This window comes from Crotalus tigris, unplaced genomic scaffold (genome assembly GCF_016545835.1).
Source record: "Crotalus tigris isolate CLP2741 ecotype Arizona unplaced genomic scaffold, ASM1654583v1 scf7180000017741.1442986301:2390832, whole genome shotgun sequence".
Classification (NCBI taxonomy): Eukaryota; Metazoa; Chordata; class Lepidosauria; order Squamata; family Viperidae; genus Crotalus; species Crotalus tigris.
Genome location: NW_024096608.1, coordinates 1,297,501 through 1,314,704, shown reverse-complemented (window position 1 = coordinate 1,314,704; position 17,204 = coordinate 1,297,501). Strand labels below are relative to the sequence as shown.

At 46.5% G+C, this 17,204-nt stretch overlaps 1 protein-coding gene across 1 annotated transcript in view; it reads right to left on the bottom strand.

Moving 5' to 3' along the window:
* Window positions 1-7,111: 7,111 nt before the first annotated feature.
* The window catches only part of ICE2 (interactor of little elongation complex ELL subunit 2), a 16,754-nt gene continuing 6,661 nt past the window's right edge, over window positions 7,112-17,204 (bottom strand). The window contains exons 7-15 of the mRNA XM_039340092.1: window positions 16,660-16,819; window positions 15,443-15,612; window positions 14,322-15,228; window positions 13,819-13,982; window positions 12,819-12,948; window positions 10,816-10,900; window positions 9,886-9,936; window positions 8,963-9,221; window positions 7,112-8,217 (exon numbers count right to left, since the gene is read on the bottom strand). Coding sequence (XP_039196026.1) covers window positions 8,017-8,217; window positions 8,963-9,221; window positions 9,886-9,936; window positions 10,816-10,900; window positions 12,819-12,948; window positions 13,819-13,982; window positions 14,322-15,228; window positions 15,443-15,612; window positions 16,660-16,819 — 2,127 coding nt within the window. The 3' untranslated portion in view covers window positions 7,112-8,016. The remainder of the gene's footprint in view (window positions 8,218-8,962; window positions 9,222-9,885; window positions 9,937-10,815; window positions 10,901-12,818; window positions 12,949-13,818; window positions 13,983-14,321; window positions 15,229-15,442; window positions 15,613-16,659; window positions 16,820-17,204) is intronic.

Here is a 17,204-nt window from a genome sequence, read left to right as displayed (position 1 = left end):
GCTAAGCGACCTTCTCCGGTGCAAAGGGTCAGACCCCGGCAGGGGACAACGACCAGCCTCTGGAAACCTCAGCCAGCTTCTTCCGGAGCAGGCCCATGGGGGCAACTCAATGAACTGGAGAAGTCTTCAACTCAAGGAGGAGCAAGAAGAATCCCAGCGCTCCCTCATCTCCCTCTCTGACCGAGTCCACCTGCCAACCTTGGTCAGAAGGGAGGTGAAAATAAAAGCTGGTTTCTGCCAGTGTGACTTGCCTGAAGGTCACTGAGTGAGATCTCACCAAAACCCAACTGGGCTTGAGTGTTCCTCCCAGTTGAGATGACTTGAGGGATACATCTGTGAAGTTTCCTTAGCTGAAATGGAAAGGCGATGGACCATCCTTTGGGCATCTCCCCTCCAAGGTCCAACCAGGCTTAGCTTTTGAATCCAGACTGCGCTGGCACCCAACCAAGCTGGCAGATGGCATCATGGCCACCTGGTATGGCCTGGGTGAAGCCAGCCGTCTGCTGCAGAAGCAAGGGGGCTTCGCAAGCTAAGTTGATTGGGGGCTGGAAGTTTCTAAAACCAAACATTTTTTTCATGGCCCTTTCGAGAATTTTTTGACCAACAATGAGATCAACATTGCTCCACCTCAGCAACAGTAAGACGGGCAGACTTTAAATCTCCCAGGGATGAGATTGTGGCCAAATGGGGGGGAAAAAACTCAAGATCCCATCAGCTCTTTCTCACTTGTTTGACTCTTGCAGCCTTCCAACTGCCTGCCTGCCTGCCTGCCTGCCCATTTCACAGACCCCCCTCCCCATCTCCTCCAGAGGCCCAAATGCAACCAGCTGGATTAAAAACACCAGGTCCCTCCAATTTTCTAAGTGCTGTTCAACTACTCAAAGATTAGTCATTGTCCAAGAGACCTGTTACATCAGAAAAGGGGAGGGAACATAAACTGTGATGTAAAGTTCACACTGACATCTTAAGCAGCTTATTGTTTTTTTCCTGGTTTTATTGCTCTTTTCTGCATTTTGTATTTAACCAACTTGCAAAGAGCAAGCCTGTTGGTTTCTTTGGAACAGTCACTAGAACAAAAGGATAATTTCTCTTTCCCTGCAATCAAAATCCTCCAGAGCAACTGATTTCTTTCAAACCTATTTTTCCTCCTGCTTTTGAGCAGGGGGTTAGACCAGAAGACCTCTTAAGTCCCTTCCAACTCTGTTATTCGGGATGGGGGAGCTGCATTGGAAGGCTGTTTAACCACCCTGTCTTGATTTAACCTTTTCCAAGATGAAGAATTCTATTATCCTTAGCTGGTGCTCAAAAATGTAAAATTTGTGCATGATATTCATGCAACGTGAAATATTTCATGTTTGGGAATCTAGGCAACTTCTTCTCTTTGTTTTTAAATCTCTGGTGCTATTTTGAAAGGGACCAGTTTTGAGCTGACAAAGGTCCGAACCCTAACCTTGATGATGTTGAAACTGCGATGAAATTGGCTTGATGGAGGAGCAGGAGCAGGGATGCTATTCAGGGCGCTGACTAAGCAGCTCATCCTTCAGAGGAGTGCTTTGCCTTAAGACTCTCCTATCTAAGCCTGCATTCCTGCCCTGGTACGCATCAATGGAGAATTTTGTTTGCTCTGTTTAATCCTGTGCAAAAGAGCATCTAGTATCTCTGGAAATGGGGGAGGGAGAGAGAGAGAGAGAGAGAGAGAGAGAGAAATGCTCCTGGAATGGAAACAGGAACAGGGATGTTAGAAACCCATTTTGGTCTTAACTATATTGATGTAATTTCCTTTTCAGCATATTCTCCCCTATATCTATTTTTATTTGTATCCTGCCTTTATTATGTGTGCAAGAACTCAAGGCAGTGAACATATCCAACAAACGTTCCTCCTCCTACTTTCCTACCACAACAACCCTGTGAGGTGGGTTGGGCTGAGAGAGAGGGACCGGCCCAAAGTCACCCAGATGGTTTTCGTCCTAAGATGGGACTTGAACTCACAACCTCCTGCTTTCTAGCCTGGTGCCATCACCACTGGACGAACTGCATTTCAAAAGCAGGAATCAGGACAGCAGGGTCCAGCCCAAGGCCCCTTCACCCAGGCGTTAAGGCTTTTCCACCCAACCATCTTCCAGAAGAAATCACTGGGGTGCAAAGTTAATTAACAGGTGTCCAAAGCCGCAGGCTAGGAAGCCTTTGTGCGTCCCCTGAATTTGGAAAAATATTCCAGGCTGCTGAATTGGACAGACCCCAACAGAGGTGAACAGCTGTTATGCAGCATCATGTTTGAATGCTGAATTTGAACAAGACTTCACAATGCCCATTTTATTACATAATACCAATGGAATGTTGCTGTGTATCTGGGCATCTGTTGTGGTTACACAATTACTCCACTTTTGCCCTCAAAACGTAGCCTGTGGGGAGAAGGGCAACCAGAAAGAACTCTTCCATTCCACCCGGTTAGCGCTGCGCTACACATCCAAGGTTAGTTTTGCCGAACCTGGCCGGTTTAGTACTTTTTCTAACTAAGTCCATGATCTGCTGTTACTCCTGCTCTGTTTACTGTATATTGTTACGACAATGTTTGGTTGTTGGTTTTACTGAGGGCTTGTTAGTGTTGGAAAGGCACTGGAAAGACAAATCTATCTTTGTTAAGAAATTTGAAAGAAGACTTAAGACGTAAGATGCAACTGCACTTAAAACAAGATAAAGCAATGCTACAGCAAATGTTATTCTGTTTAATGCACAGAATTTTACGCATAAAATTACCTAGGCAAATATTATTCCTACAAAGAGCAAGTTATCAGAAATGATTACAGATCAACCAAAGAAAGAACTTTAAGTCTTTATTAAACATATTGGGGATTGCAACAGGGCCAGAGATGTGTATTCAGAAGACCTCAGCCTTTGAGGGTAAAGCAGAGTTAAACCTTGCTTAAGGCACTGGCCAATTGAGGACTCTTCCACTCGGCCAATTATGGAACATTTCAGAATTAAGATCTGCAGGCTTTGGCCAATCATTAACTCCTGCTGATCCGTCTGCATTGAGACATTGCCTTGGATGCACCCACAAAAGGGAAATAAAACAACAACTGCTCGGTGCAAAGGGATGAAGTGTGAGTCAACAATGAATAAGAAAACAGGCATGGCTAGAATTTAACCCGAAGTCCAGCCATACCTGTTTCCTGACTCACTTAAAAAGGAAACCACGTAAAAAAAAAAAAACAAGGGGGGAGGGAAGAAACAACCCCTGGTATTGGGGAGGGGAGTAGAATCCTGATTTTCAATGTTTTGACTGCCAGACATGATTACTCGGTGCCATCAAATCATGGCTGGCAAAATGTAAGAAAACTGCAAAACATCCAATCACCCAGCGAACAGATCAACCAATTCCTGTTTATACAGGAAGGGTCTTCCCACCCACCCTCCCCTCCACCCAGATCAGGAGTGTTTGGAAGAATTCAGAACCGCCTCTTTGACTACTGACTGATTGATGCAACTTACATTGCCACCGTTTCATCGCTCTGGGCAGCTTAGGAGCCCGATGCAAGGCCAGGAGGAGTTGGGGATGGCTTCAGGCCAAGAAGGCTGCTTGGGGAGCAGAGAACAATTTTGGAGAACAAAAAGTCCTTGTTTTGCAGACCTGCCACTTCCAGCTTTCCCCTCCTGCTTGCCAGAGAAAACAGGAGCTGGAGGTGAGAGGAAGATCAGCAGAGTCCACTCCAGCTCCCCAGCCACTCCGGGCCAAGGGGAGAGCCCTGCAGAGCCTGACTCTCCTCTGACTCGCTGCTGTCTGGCCAGCCGTTGTAAAATTGAGTGTGATCGTAAGTTGAGGCCTACTCCCTTTCTTACTCCAGGACCGGCTATGAAGACCCACGATCCACCCCTCCAGCTCCTCTCTCTCCTGACTCTGTCCCCTGCCCTAAACTCACAAACCGCAGTAAAGGAGAGGGAACCTTTCTGCGTGGGGTTTGCTTTCCCCCCAGTAGATCGGAAGTCTCCTTCTTGGCTCCGAGACAGTCTGCTGATGAAGGGATCCCTGGCTGGGTATCAAAGACTTTGCAAGCTACAGCACGTTGGCTGGAAAGATGGCGTGCCCATAATCCAGCGGAAAGGAAGGCAGGAATTCAGTGTTCCCAGGGAGCTGGCAGGCATGGGCAGGCATGAACCAGCCTGTTGGCTCCAGACCCATTAGCAATATTGATCCACCATGATCAATACTCAGCTCCTCACAGGCATTATTAATTCAGCTGACCGCATAGCCCATCCTTCAGGCGGGCAGCAGACCAATCAGATCAGAAACAAAGCCGGAGGAGACAAGATCAGTTTTTTTTTCTCTCTCTCTCATGGGCAATTATGCTTTAAATAGCATCCTGCTTCTCATACATTTACCCCAGTAACCTTGTTGGCTGAGCTGAATGGAAACGGGAGTCAAACACAGCTACTACAAGGCATGGATCTAGCCAAGACCGAGCAGAACGCGGTGATCAACTGGCCTCGGTGATGGAAAAGGGGGCCCCCCCACACCAAAGATGACCAGGACCACAAAACTAACAGTCAGCTGCCCCTAAACGGATGCAAAAATATAATCTCCCTTTCTTGCTCGAATTCCAACAGGCAGGACTTGGTGAAGGTGCACCAGCACCTCAAAAAGAGGCCAGCCTTAAGTAGAACAAGAGCAGAAAAGGAGATTGATTCACTTTGCTCCAAGAAGTGAAGGATAAATTAATTGGGCGGGTGGGGGAACCAGGGGCTCCCCTCTGGGACCAGCCTCCCCACTCCTAGCTCAGCCAAAGCAGCAGGCTGGGCCAAATCCTCGAGGGACAGGACAATCCGCACTCGGCCTTCATGAAGTCCTGCTTGTGTTGGGTACAAGAGCCCTGTCCAGGGGCTTGAGCAAGCAGCACCGATGGACAGACCATCCCAGTCTAAGCAGCGGAGAGCAACACAAAAACCCCTGGTGGATTTGCAGGCCACGTGGTGAGGCACAAGCCCAAGGTCTCCCGCGGTGCAACAATGCCCGGCCGTGACTTGTCTCCCACAGAAGCCCTCTGCTGCCCGCATCACCAGCTTGGCTGCAAGGTGGGGCCAGGTGAGCTTTGGATGCAGTGATGTTGCACCGGCTGCACTGCTGCAGGGAGGAGACGTGCAGGGCCGCCCTCGCTCACTTCCGGTCAAATGCAATACCATCGAAGAGGGGAAGCAAGAGGAGGGGCTGCTTGGTGAGGCATTAGCCAGTGGGCCAGGAGGATTTACAGATAGTCCTTGACTTTGGACCACGACCTCCATCACTAAGTGAGTTGCACTTGATTTTACCTTTTTTTTGGCTGCGGTCGCTAAGCAAATCACCACTTGGGGCTTCCACTGATTTTGCTTGGGGAGGCCCCCCCTCGAAAATGTCACCAATAGTGATTCGATGACCTTGGATGGTAAATACGCACCGGTAGCTAAGTGCCCGAACTTTGGTCATGTGACCGCGGGGACCCTGCGACGGTCATTAAGTGCAAAGGCTGGTCATGAGTCACCTTTCCCCCCCCCCCCGGTGCCATTGTAACTCTGAATGTTCATTAGACAAAGTCAGGGACTACCTATATTTTTATTTTATTACACACACAGGGGAATGAATGAATGAATGAAAGAGCCAGGGCTTCTTTGGGGAACGTCTCCGGGGCCTGCAAATCGCACATTATTTTTCTATAGTAGAAAAACCAAATTACAGCCGTTTGTGGGTTTCCTGTGGAGAGTTAAAAGGGAAGTGTGAATTTCTGAACTTTGCTTTGGATTGGGACAGATGTCGGCCGATTCCCCACTCAGATTCAGAGCCAAACTGAAGCAAACCGATTTCCCAATCAGAATACGGGCTTAATCTTACGGTGGGCGTACATATCCCAAAAATAAAACAGACTTAAGCTTATCCACCTGTACGGGGCCACTGTAACAGCTTGACAAGACTAACTGAAATAGTAACTGATAGAAAAATTGCAATCTGAAGTTAAAATCTTTTAAACCAGTGGTATCCATCCGTGGCACAATTTTAAGACCTGTGGGAAATTCTGGGAGTTGAAATCCAGAGGACGTAAAGTTGCTAAGATTGGACACCCTTATTTCAAACCCTCAAAACTCACCTCTTTTTAACACAGTATAAAAAGGTGCCAAGTTAAAGCACTCATTCAGCTACCCAGAAAACCCAACCAGCTGGCCAAAGCAGGGCTGAGCAGACACCAAATTTCCCTTAAAACAGCTGAACTGCTGTATCCCCAAGCAGCAAAGAAGTTGCAGCCACTTTTAAGAGTGCAGCTCGCTCAATAGGAACTCTGGACCTTAACTGCAGAGGCCGAGTTCAGAGGAAAAGCCTTACAGATGTCTCCTCTGTTGTCAAGCATACTTTTTAATCCCTCTTTCGGAGCCAGGCAAAGCTTCGGGACCCCACCCGATTTTGGTGCATGACTCATCTGGGAAACATTTTCCTTGTGGGAGGTCAGACTGGATTTTGAAAGAAAACTTGGTGTTAAGCAACGCTGCAACCCAAAGGCTCTACCTTGTCATTAAAACCAGCCAGCCCCAGCAGACTGCAGAAACGAAGAGGAAACAAAGCAAACAAAAACAAACGGTTTGTTGTGGCAACTAGATAAAAACTTACGGCTCTTCGGGAACTAGGAGAGCATTATGTGTGTATGCGGCGATAGAAACTGAACTGAAACCATGTTCTTTCTTGGATAAAGCAGTGCATTTAGCAGAAATAAACCGTGTCTAAAAAAAATAAAGATCAGCCCAGAAACACTCACAACAACAACAACAAAATACCTGAAAGCTTTAGTGCCTGGAATGGGACAGGTGGATTGATGTCTCAGACAAAACCGGGTGTAACTTTGCAAAAACATGGCTGTACTTTGGCAGAAAACATTTCTGTGCTGTGACATCAAGGCTGTCCCGCCCCACTTCATCTTGGTCTCGCCTGGGGCAGGAGCACTACACAACTATGGCCGTGCAACCACAGACTTCAAGGTTAATTAGTTTGGAGTACAAAATGATGCCAAATGACAACGTGCATACAAGCCGTTGTACAAAAGCCCAAGCAAAATTCGAATCCATGCTCCACACACAAAAAAAAAGAAATCAGAAATCAGGGAATTAGGAATTTTAACTGTATTTTAAAAAGACAAATACACCCACGCACAAGGCCAGCACAGAGCTCAGTTTGACCCTGTGAAAAAGGGGAAAAATAAATACATTGAAGTTGGAGTCCACAGGTCTTAATTTGCTAAGGCCGGACACCCGTTTTAAACCCTCAAAACATCCACATGCATTTGGTCTTCGGGTGATGGCACGTGCCCGAGGACCAAGGGAGCAGCCTTGGGAGACCCTTAACAACTCTAAAAAAACTATATTTAAATTTAAAAACTGTGGGCCTTTCCCGACATTCCTGCAACCTGAAGAAAAGGGCAGTTTTAAAGGGAAATTCAAACTAAGATCTGTTCTCTTCCACCTCCGCCCCAGCTGCCCCCCTCCAAAAAGTAGAACTGCCCATTTTAACAGAAATCTACGCAGGGCTTGGTTTTCACCCAGTAACGTTACTGGGAACAGACGGCAATATAAAAGCAGTTCTGATGGTTCAGAGTTGGCTGCTCTCCTTCCCGGGTTGCTTCATGCACCTTCAGTGCAAGAGGCTTTCTTTGAAGACGTTTCGCTTCTTATCCAAGAAGCTTCTTCAGCTCTGACTGACTTGCATCCTCCACCCTCCAGTCAGAGCTGAAGAAGCTTCTTGGATAAGAAGCGAAACGTCTTCCAAGAAAAACAAGAAAGTCCAGCTGCCTCCTGAAAAAGCACCTTTGGGACAACCAGGGCCTGGACGACAAAGAACCTCCGTAGACTCTCAGTGCAGGAGAAACTCCTCCGATGCTCCCCTTAAGGACCGGAGAGGCGGAAAGGTTTCCTGGCCACAACGCCCGGCCTGATGCAGTTGCCCACCACCTTCTTCGTTCACCGAAGAAGCCTTTTTGCCGAGAAAGACTGCTGTTCCTGCTGCAACTAAGTCATGTGGCCTCGGTTGGTGCGCTTCTTTTTCCAGAATTTCCGGTTTGGGCCTCGATTGTCTGGCCTGGAGCCCTTGTTCTGCGCAGTCCCAGGCTTCTTTCTCGGGGGCTCAGCTTGCAGGGAACCGACCCTGGCTTCCATCGAGACTGGCCCTGGGGGGCTGGGTGTGGCGGAGAAAGCTTTGATCCTGCTCATCTAGGAGTCAGAAAGGGAGGAGAAAGAGGAAACAGCTTCAAAGTGAGTCAAAGTTCCTGCCAGAATTGGTTAAAATGCCATCACCCTGAATCCCAAGGAAACCTTTTCCTTTTTGCTCTTCTGCTCCTCAATGCCGGATTAAGTTCATTATGTGTACAGTGACAACACAACCCTTATTATAAAGGACAACCCTGTATTTCAGAAAAAACAATCTTCTTGGGTTAGTTATTTTCTTGGCTTTGTTCTTGAATTTTCCTTTGCAAAGTGGTAAAAATGTGTTTATTTTTATCCTTACGAACCTCTTTCAGGGTTGCCCCTTTTGCAGGTTTGTGCTCCATGAAAATATGGTCGCTGTACATACATGATATTGTCCTAAAGCAGCTACACAGGGCAGTGAGGGCTTCTGTATCGCTCGGGCAGTATTATCTGCGCCCCCCTTCCTGAACTTCTAGGAGAGGGGTCTCCAGCCTTGGCAACTTGGCTGAGGAATTCTGGGAGTTGAGGTCCACAAGTCTTAAAGTGGCCCAGGCTGGAGACCCCTGCTCTAAGATTTCTTCCTCATCTCTATTTGCAGAACTCCTGACAGAAGTATTCAAATGTCTTCCAGAATTACTTTGAAGGATGATAAAGAGGCCCACTTCGAAAAGTAACATCTGTGGGAAAGGTGTTATAATAAAAAGGGGAGCCCCGTTCTCACGTGGGGTAGCTAAACTCCAAAGGGTTCTCCCAAACGATCCTTTCTCACCTTCCACTTCCTGGCGCCCTCGTCCGGCATTGGTGGGAAAGTGCAGGGGACGCGGCCCTGAGCAAAGTGATGTGGCAGAGGGAGGCTGGGGTCGAGGGGGACCCAGGGCACAGAGAGAGCAGCCGGGGCAGGCGGCAGGCTGGTGTGAGCGGCGTGCAGGTTGTACATTGCCCGAGTGGAGATTCCGTCCGAGCTCTTGTAGATGGACACCGAGGAGTCTCCCGCCAGGTGAGCCAAGAGGTAAGAGCCTTCCTGCAAGCTGACAATAGCACAACCATTACAAACCAATGCCAAATCCGCAGGGCCTTTTCTGCAGCGGCCCCTTTTCTATGGAACGTCCTTCCTTCGGAGGCCACAGTGGCCCCAAGCCTGTTAGCCTTCCGTAAAGCTCCAAAAACCTGGCTCGGCTCCTGACCCTGTGGTGCTGCGTGGGCCAAGGGCCCTGCCTCCCGGCTGCACAGTTAATGGGCCGGGTAGCTTGCTTTTGGATGCAACTTGAATTAAATGTTTTAATGTTTTTTTTACTGTTTTAATACTTTTTACTGTTTTTATTGTTTTGATATGTTTTTTTTAATTTTAATTGTTAACGTAGGTTTTGTGAGCCGCCCAGAGTCTTTTGCTGAGATGGGCGGCTACAGAAATGAAAATGAAAATCGATCGATCGGTCTGTCTGCTCCCCCCTGGCTCTGTCAGACACAAGCTGCCTCCTTTGCACCTTGTCACCAGTACGTGCGGTTTTGAACGTGTGCGAGGATGATGATCCAGACCTGATTCGGATCTTTCCTCCTTGTCCCAGGTTCCAAGTGTTCGCTACGAGCTTCCCAGCACTGGATCCTGGAGTCCTGGGTCTCTCCTTAGTTTAAATCGGTTGTTACGCACAACACAAAGAAAGAGAAAAGGAACAGAGGAAGCCACATACGTACCCAGACACTTTCTTCAAGATGTTTTGGAGAATATGTAATGAATTGGTTGGCCTGTGGGGGGAAGAAGAGCATTCAGAAGCCAAAAAATAATTAGAGCGAAATTAATGCATTATGCAAACATGGCAACTGCTGTTTGTTCAAGAGATAAACAGACATGCAGGCATCTGAAGAGCTTGTGGATCCCAGTGGTGCCCTTTCTTGGAGCGCCCAGACACAAGCCGGTGAGAGGTCAGACCCGATCAGCTGTTTATTTCAAATCCATTCTGTGCAGCTGCAGAATGTGTGGATAAGCCATGAAACATGGCATTTGACAGGAAGTGCAACATCCTCGACTGTCAGCCACTTTCAGAGGCACGAAGTTCCTAAACCTCATGACTCAAAAGAGAGTTTGAGAAATCCCTGGACTTTGTCAACTCTCATTCCGCAAAGCGATCCAAGAAGGGGAGGATCGGAGAATCTCTGCTGTAAAGGAAAAGGGCCAGATAACAAAAGGCCCTCCTCTGATTAACCTTGGCTCAGGAGACCAGGCACACAGCTGGTCCCTGACTTACAACCAGTCACTTAGCGGCTGTTCCAGTTTACAACAGAACCCAAAAAACGTATTTACAACCCAGATTTGAAGTTCCGATAGCTGACACCCCCGCCCCCCCAATCTGGTTTATAACTAGTGCGTTCACTTAATGACCACTGCAAAACAGTTGTAAAAGTGGGCGTGGTCATATGACCCACTTAATAACGAAGATCATACAACTAAGTGATTTTTATTTTTTATTTTTACTTTTTTTAAAAGCCCATGATTTCAACTGCATTTGCTGGAAGAAAAACACTTAAATGTAGAAAGGGGAACTAATGGTTGGGGAGCCCTGTAAGTCAACCTTTCTATTGTGGGAAGTTTGCTTGTTTGTTGCATTTATTTGCCACCCATCTTACTTAAATGTGCCGAATCGCTTTTCCAACGCCTTCCCAGTCAGCCGCTCAAGCAGGAAGACGTGTGAAGTGAGGGCATCGATGTGACCTAAAGGAGGGAGACATTTTCCCAAACGGAAATGAAGAAACGGCAAAGCAGGAGACACCACAGCTTAGGCTAAAACGAAATCGTGACACCATCATGACACTTGAAACAAAAGGAAAGTCAGACTTAATTTGGAGGCTAAGCTCACCTATCACCCTAGTTACGTCACCATGAACCCGGAGAGCAAAATGGACATTGCCAACAAATTTGGAGTGCTTGGGTATGGTTAGAAAGGCACTGACTTTTCTAGCCTGTCCTATCTACGTTTCCTGGTAAAATACATGAGAAAATCCCATTGGAGGAAAATTCCACTTAGGGCAGTGAAGGCGAAACTTTTAGAGACCGAGTGCCCAAACTACAACCCAAAACCCACTTACGTATCGTCGGGTGCTGGGTGGGCGTGGCCCATTGGATGGGCGTGGCTGCGATGGTAACTGCAGACTGGGTAGGATTAAAAAGTTCAATCAATCATTTCCAACTTTGCAAGATTTTTTTTTCCCACAAGAAGTTGAAATTGATTGATTGCACTTTTTTTTTTTTTTTGCACACAGCAGCGGAGGCCTAGAGCAAAAAGGTTTTATAAAACCCAGCTGAAGGTGACTGGGGTGACGAAGCGCATGCCCACAGAGAGGGCTCTGTGTGCCACCTGTGGCACGCGTTCCATAGGTTCGCCACCATGGCCCTAGCCTATCAGTTTGCCATGTACTGTGGTTTATCCCATCAACCCTGGTTAGGATGATGCAGGCCCTAGGCCTGAAAAGTAAAGAGTGCTTCAAAAGGATATTTAAACCATTTAAACCAGGGGTCTCGAACTGTGGCAACTTTAAGACTTGTGGATCTAAAAGCTGCCAAGGTTGGGGACCTCTGATTTAAACCATCCTGTGCATTACTCAGAAAACGGCCCATTCCTGGGGGTGGCTGAACTAGACTCAAGTTAGATATTTCGGTCTAAGGTTAAGGTCTAGGGCAGGGGTTCTCAACCTTGGCAACTTTAAGACTTGTGAACTTCAATTCCCAGAATTCCTCAGCCAGCAAAGCTGGCTGAGGAATTCTGGGAGTTGAAGTCCACAAGTCTTAAAGTTGCCAAGGTTGAGAACCCCTGGTCTAGGGAGAGCACAACTCCCTCCGAACTGAGCCTGACTTCAGACACCCTCCATCGGATGCAGCAAACTACTCAGAGGCCCATTTCTCAGCGGCAGCAGCACAGAAGGGGAACCCCCCAGCGTGGACCGTTAGGGGTTTTACTGCTGTTGCTTCAATTGCTCTGGGAGAGGCTTTGATATGAGCCACAAGGTAGGAGTTACCGCGATATCATCGGCTGCTTTGAGATAAACATTTCATCATCGTGTTAATTATCTTCGCGGCGTCTGCCTTCCGTTTCATCCGACGTATCTAACAAGTTCAGTAAATTCAAAACCACCCTATTTTTGAAAGAATTACTGGAACACTACAGATCGCTCTCGACTTACAGCCGTTGGTTTAGTGACTGTTTGAAGTTACAATGGTATTAAAAAAGGTGACTTGTGTTTTTCACACTTACGACCTTTGCAGCGTCCCCGTGGTCATGGGACCAAAATCTGGACACTTGGCAACTGACTCATATTTATGACGGGCTGCCGTCTTGGGGTCATGAGATCCTATTTTACGATCTTCTGTCAAGCAAAGTCAATGGGGAAGCCAGACTCACTTAACAACCGTGTTACTCATTTAACAACTGCAGGGATTCCTGTAAGAACTGTGGCAAGCAAGGTTGTAAAATGGAACCAATTTCACTTAAGACATTCCTCGTTAGCAACAGAAACGATGAGCTCAGTTTCGGTCATAAGTCAAGGACTACCTGTACCACAGTCAGGTGCATAAAACCATTGGCAGGAAGGACATTGTGCAAAAAAAAAAAAAAAGAGTCCGAAGATCCACTGACCCACGGTGAAGGAAGTATTGGAATGTAACAAGTTTTCCATCCAGAGTCGACAGACTTCGTCTTCCGTGAAGGTTTCTGCTCCGTAGAAGGCCTGGTATTCTAACTTTGGCAAAACGTAAACAGGAAAGTGCTGGAAAACAAACGCCTGAAGTTAAGCAAAAGCTTTTCTACTTCAAAGCGTTTTCAGTCTGTCTTGAGTGGAAAAGCAAAACGTAAATCTCATCCGTTGCTAGGACCTGCCTTCTCTGAGATCAGCTATTTACAGCTACAAGTAAGAAAGCAATGACCTTTGAGAGAATTATTGTTTATCGATAATAGGAAAGTCAAGCATCTGAATTATATTGTTAGGATCATCCGGAAAGCTTCTTCCTCAGCCAATTTTTGTTTTTTTTCCTATTCTAGAGAAAGGAGAGGACACTTTCTTGTTCATTTATGAAGCTGAAATTGGACTGGGCGGTGGCTCAAACGCTCCGAAACAAGAAACAAGGAATGTACCTCCTACATGAGCCTTCAGGAGAAACGCTAAAGGTTGCACAGGTGAGCAAGTATGAAGTCAAAGATAGAATCCTAGCCTATACTATTCACCCCGGAACAGACTGCCAAGACTACAGCGGTAAAAAAATGACCCAAGAACCAACAACATTCACTCCTATTTCTTGCAAATCCAGGAGAGACTTGTAAGAATTTAGCCCTGGAATTCTCCCACCTTTAGAAATCCAGGGGAAAAAAAAGATGATGAATCATAGAGGAGAGCCCTACAAACTCAGCTTAAAGGAATATCCACATTGTAAACCTTCTGCCAACAATTCTTTCTCTCTTAATGTAGGGCTTGCGAACTCTCCCTCCTCACATTTGATCCCCTGGAAGAAATGGTTCATGCAAATAAGCGCAAGTATAATGACCACAGCAGGAATCCAGCATGGGAGCTGGCTAAAACCAACGGAAGCATGACGTGTCCCCCCCCCCAAAAGACATCCTCCCACCCAACAAGAGAACCTACCCGCCTGAATTTTGCCTTTTTCTGATGGGGTCTCAACTCCGTTTTCTGGATGGTGGTGCGCACCAACAGCAGCATGTCCTCCAAGCTGTACAATTTGTAGACCACGTTGCCATGCTGAGGAGGTTCGTAGTCGGCTGCATCTTCGGCTGCATCCCAGAGCATCCCTTTCCGGAAAGACGGGGATTTTGCTGACTTTTGTGCACAAAGAGGCTTCACTCATTAACGAAATTTTTCTCCCCAGTACGAAATTCCCTTGAATTCTGAACAAAGAATGAACTGTGTACACACATACCAGAAATGTTTACAGCAGTGTGGCAACTTTACGATGGGTGGATTTCAGCTTCCAGAATTTCTCAGGCAGCTTAGCTGGGGAATCTTGGGAACTGAAGTCCACCCATCTCAAAGCTGAACTCTGGGAGTTGAAGTCCACCCATCTCAAAGTTGGCAAGCTTGCAAAACATGGGTTTACAGCCACAGCCTAGTTACAGCCTCACATAGCCTACCTTTCTGAGGCCCCTGGTAACAGGTTGCCCAGGTAAACTTGGGGGAGGCGCCTGTATTTGTTACGGTATTTTGTCCCGGCTCCGCCACTGAAGATGCCAAGGCGAGAGAATGGGCATCTGCCTGGCCTTGGGTAGGATTCAAACTCCTTTCGCTGGTTGCCAGCAGGTGCCCCTGACAACTTGGAGATGGGGGTTTCAGCAGCTTGGTTTGCATTTTCAAAATCTGCCCCAGGGGATCGACTTCCTGGGATAACCGCGGGGGAGGCTTGCAGGGAGCATTCTTGCTCTGCATCTCTGAAGACCCGGCTGGTTTTTCTGCCGGGGCCTGTCCAGGGCTGGGTGAAGGAGAAGCAGGTCCTCCAGGGCCGGGGGTGGAAGTGACCACCCCAGGTTCAGACACGTGGTCAGCTTCGCATTCTGCGTCGATGATCAGATGCTCCCCATCTGTGTCACTGCTGCAGGACAGGGCAGGGGACGGGACGTCTTCAGCAGTTCCTTCACTGAGATTATGATTTTTATCTGAAGAAGCGATCAAGAAATTGGGGTCCAGACTTCTGCCCTCTGGCTCCGTTTCCATTGGCTTGAACGTTTCACCCAATGAGTTTCCCTCGCTTTCCAAATCCAGAAGATTCCTTCCTGAGGGCGATGCCTTCCCGCTGCTAGATGCCGTTTCCCGCTCCTGCGCTTCGCTCCTCCCTTCCCGACCTTCTTCCGTTTTCAGGTGCGCCGGTAAGACTGCAGACAATCCGGATGGCTTTGCGGGAGTGACCTCAGCTGAAGAAGCGCTCAGAGGCTTTGCGGCTGAGGCAAAGCTCTCCAGTTCTGTGACGTCCGTATCAAAGTCCAGGTCTGCAGAAATGGATTCCCGCAAGGGTCTGCCTTGGCAGGTCTTAAGCGCTGTGCCTGGCTGGAAGAGAGAGAGAAAAATGGGGATAAGTCTGGATACGCATGTTGTGTCCCTTTCATCACAAGCCAGGTCTTGAAGGCTTCAATTGCCAATATTCTTTTTTATTATTATTTTAAATGCAAGCTTCTTATCCTATGAAATTCAGGCAAAGTTTCTTTTAGTACTTCAAACAAAAACAAAAAAACAAAAAAAACCAAATAGGACTGAAACTCACCGGCTCTTCTGATGGCTTGTCTAGTATCACAGCCCGAGCTACAATACTGGACTGCTTTGTCATATGAAAATCTGCCAGGAATTCGTGAAAAAAATGGTTCTTTTCCCTCAACGTCATCTCCTTCTTAGGGAGCGGGGGGTCGATGTAGGCCACTCTGACTGGTTTCAGACCTTTTGGAGAAAAAAGTTGATTTTCACTTTTTTTTTTTATTGATAAAGGATAATTACTTTTCAGCTAAATATGGAAGTACAAGCAATAAAATTTCCCACATAATAAGAACTGGATTTGCCTTCCCAAAACTTTTTTTTTAACCATCATTAGTTGGAAGGAGATAAACAGGCAATAAACTGTAAGTAGGTTTTAATCACTACATGGGGTCTTTCTGTGTGAAATAAATACACAGGTTATCTAACAGAATAAAATCTAGAATAAACTAACTATTACTAATTTCGTTAAAAATACGAATCCTGGGTATAGTCATATTATAAGAGCAAACAAACACGAACACCAGGAAAAATATAAAACTAGAGATATTTATTCTAATGCCAAGCTTTCGCCGGCCAACTGCCGAAATCATCAGGGAGCGTTAACATCAATTAACATCAAGAACATAATCCACACACAGCCAAATCAAGTAGGACCGATGACGAGGTCCAGGAGCCGTGTGCACAAATTGACTAGCACTATAAAGAGACTCCCACTGACTGGTTTTAAGCCCTGATGATGTCGGCAGTTGGCCGATGAAAGCTTGGCATTAGAATAAATATTTCTAGTTTATATTTTTCCTGGTGTTCGTGTTTGTTTGCTCTTATAATAAACTAACTGTACTCTCTATAGTTAATGTTCAACATTTAAAAAGAAACTGTGAAGCAACGTATTGTTTATTCTTCCTAATCAGTTTCCTATTCTTTGCTACAGGATCAACAGTCATTTGTATAAAAAGTAATCACATTTGTTTGCTTTTCTTTCCAGACAAGTGTAACACTTAAGCAAAACTATTCTGCTCAGAATTAAGCGCAATTCCAAAGTTCAATGGGACTCCCTCTCAGGAAAATTGGACCAGTAATCAGGAAAATAAAAATACCCGCAGGCTATTTGGCTCATTGTAAACTTCTAGTGATGAGGCCGATCCTCACTTAGAAATAACTTGCCCAAGTCAGCATCAGAGCCATGCTAAGCCCAACTCTATGCCAAAAGGAGAAGAATATCAAACTCACCACCAAGAGAAACTGTTTTCACAGACACAGGAAGCTCCCACTGCTGCTTATAATCCAGACCGTGATTGTTCAACAGAGTATACAAGGATTCCCCCGTCAGGACCACCTGAGGACAGTATTTGGCAGCCAGTCTTTCAGCATTTGGATCGGTGCTAACATCCTTTACAAATAAATGGAAATGATGAGATAATAAATTGTAACTTAGACTGAACCAAATTATATGATTACACTATTAAGGTTGATGTCCCAGAGGTAATTTTAGCACACATGATAAAAGTAGGCAAACATGACTATTTATACATCTGTGCCCTTAAGAATCAACAGTCTCTTGGTTCCGGCATGAATTGGACTTTTAGTGAAGCCTGCATCCTGATGAAATACTGCCCTCCTTATACAAATATCTCACTCTTACCTAGACATGCGTTGTGTGTGCTTAGAGATATCTTAAAACTGTAGCGGTTGCTAAAGTCACCATTTCCCCTGGAATAATGTTTATATTTGTTACTCGCTGCCCAAGAATCTCCCTAAACCGGCTCTGCAGCAGC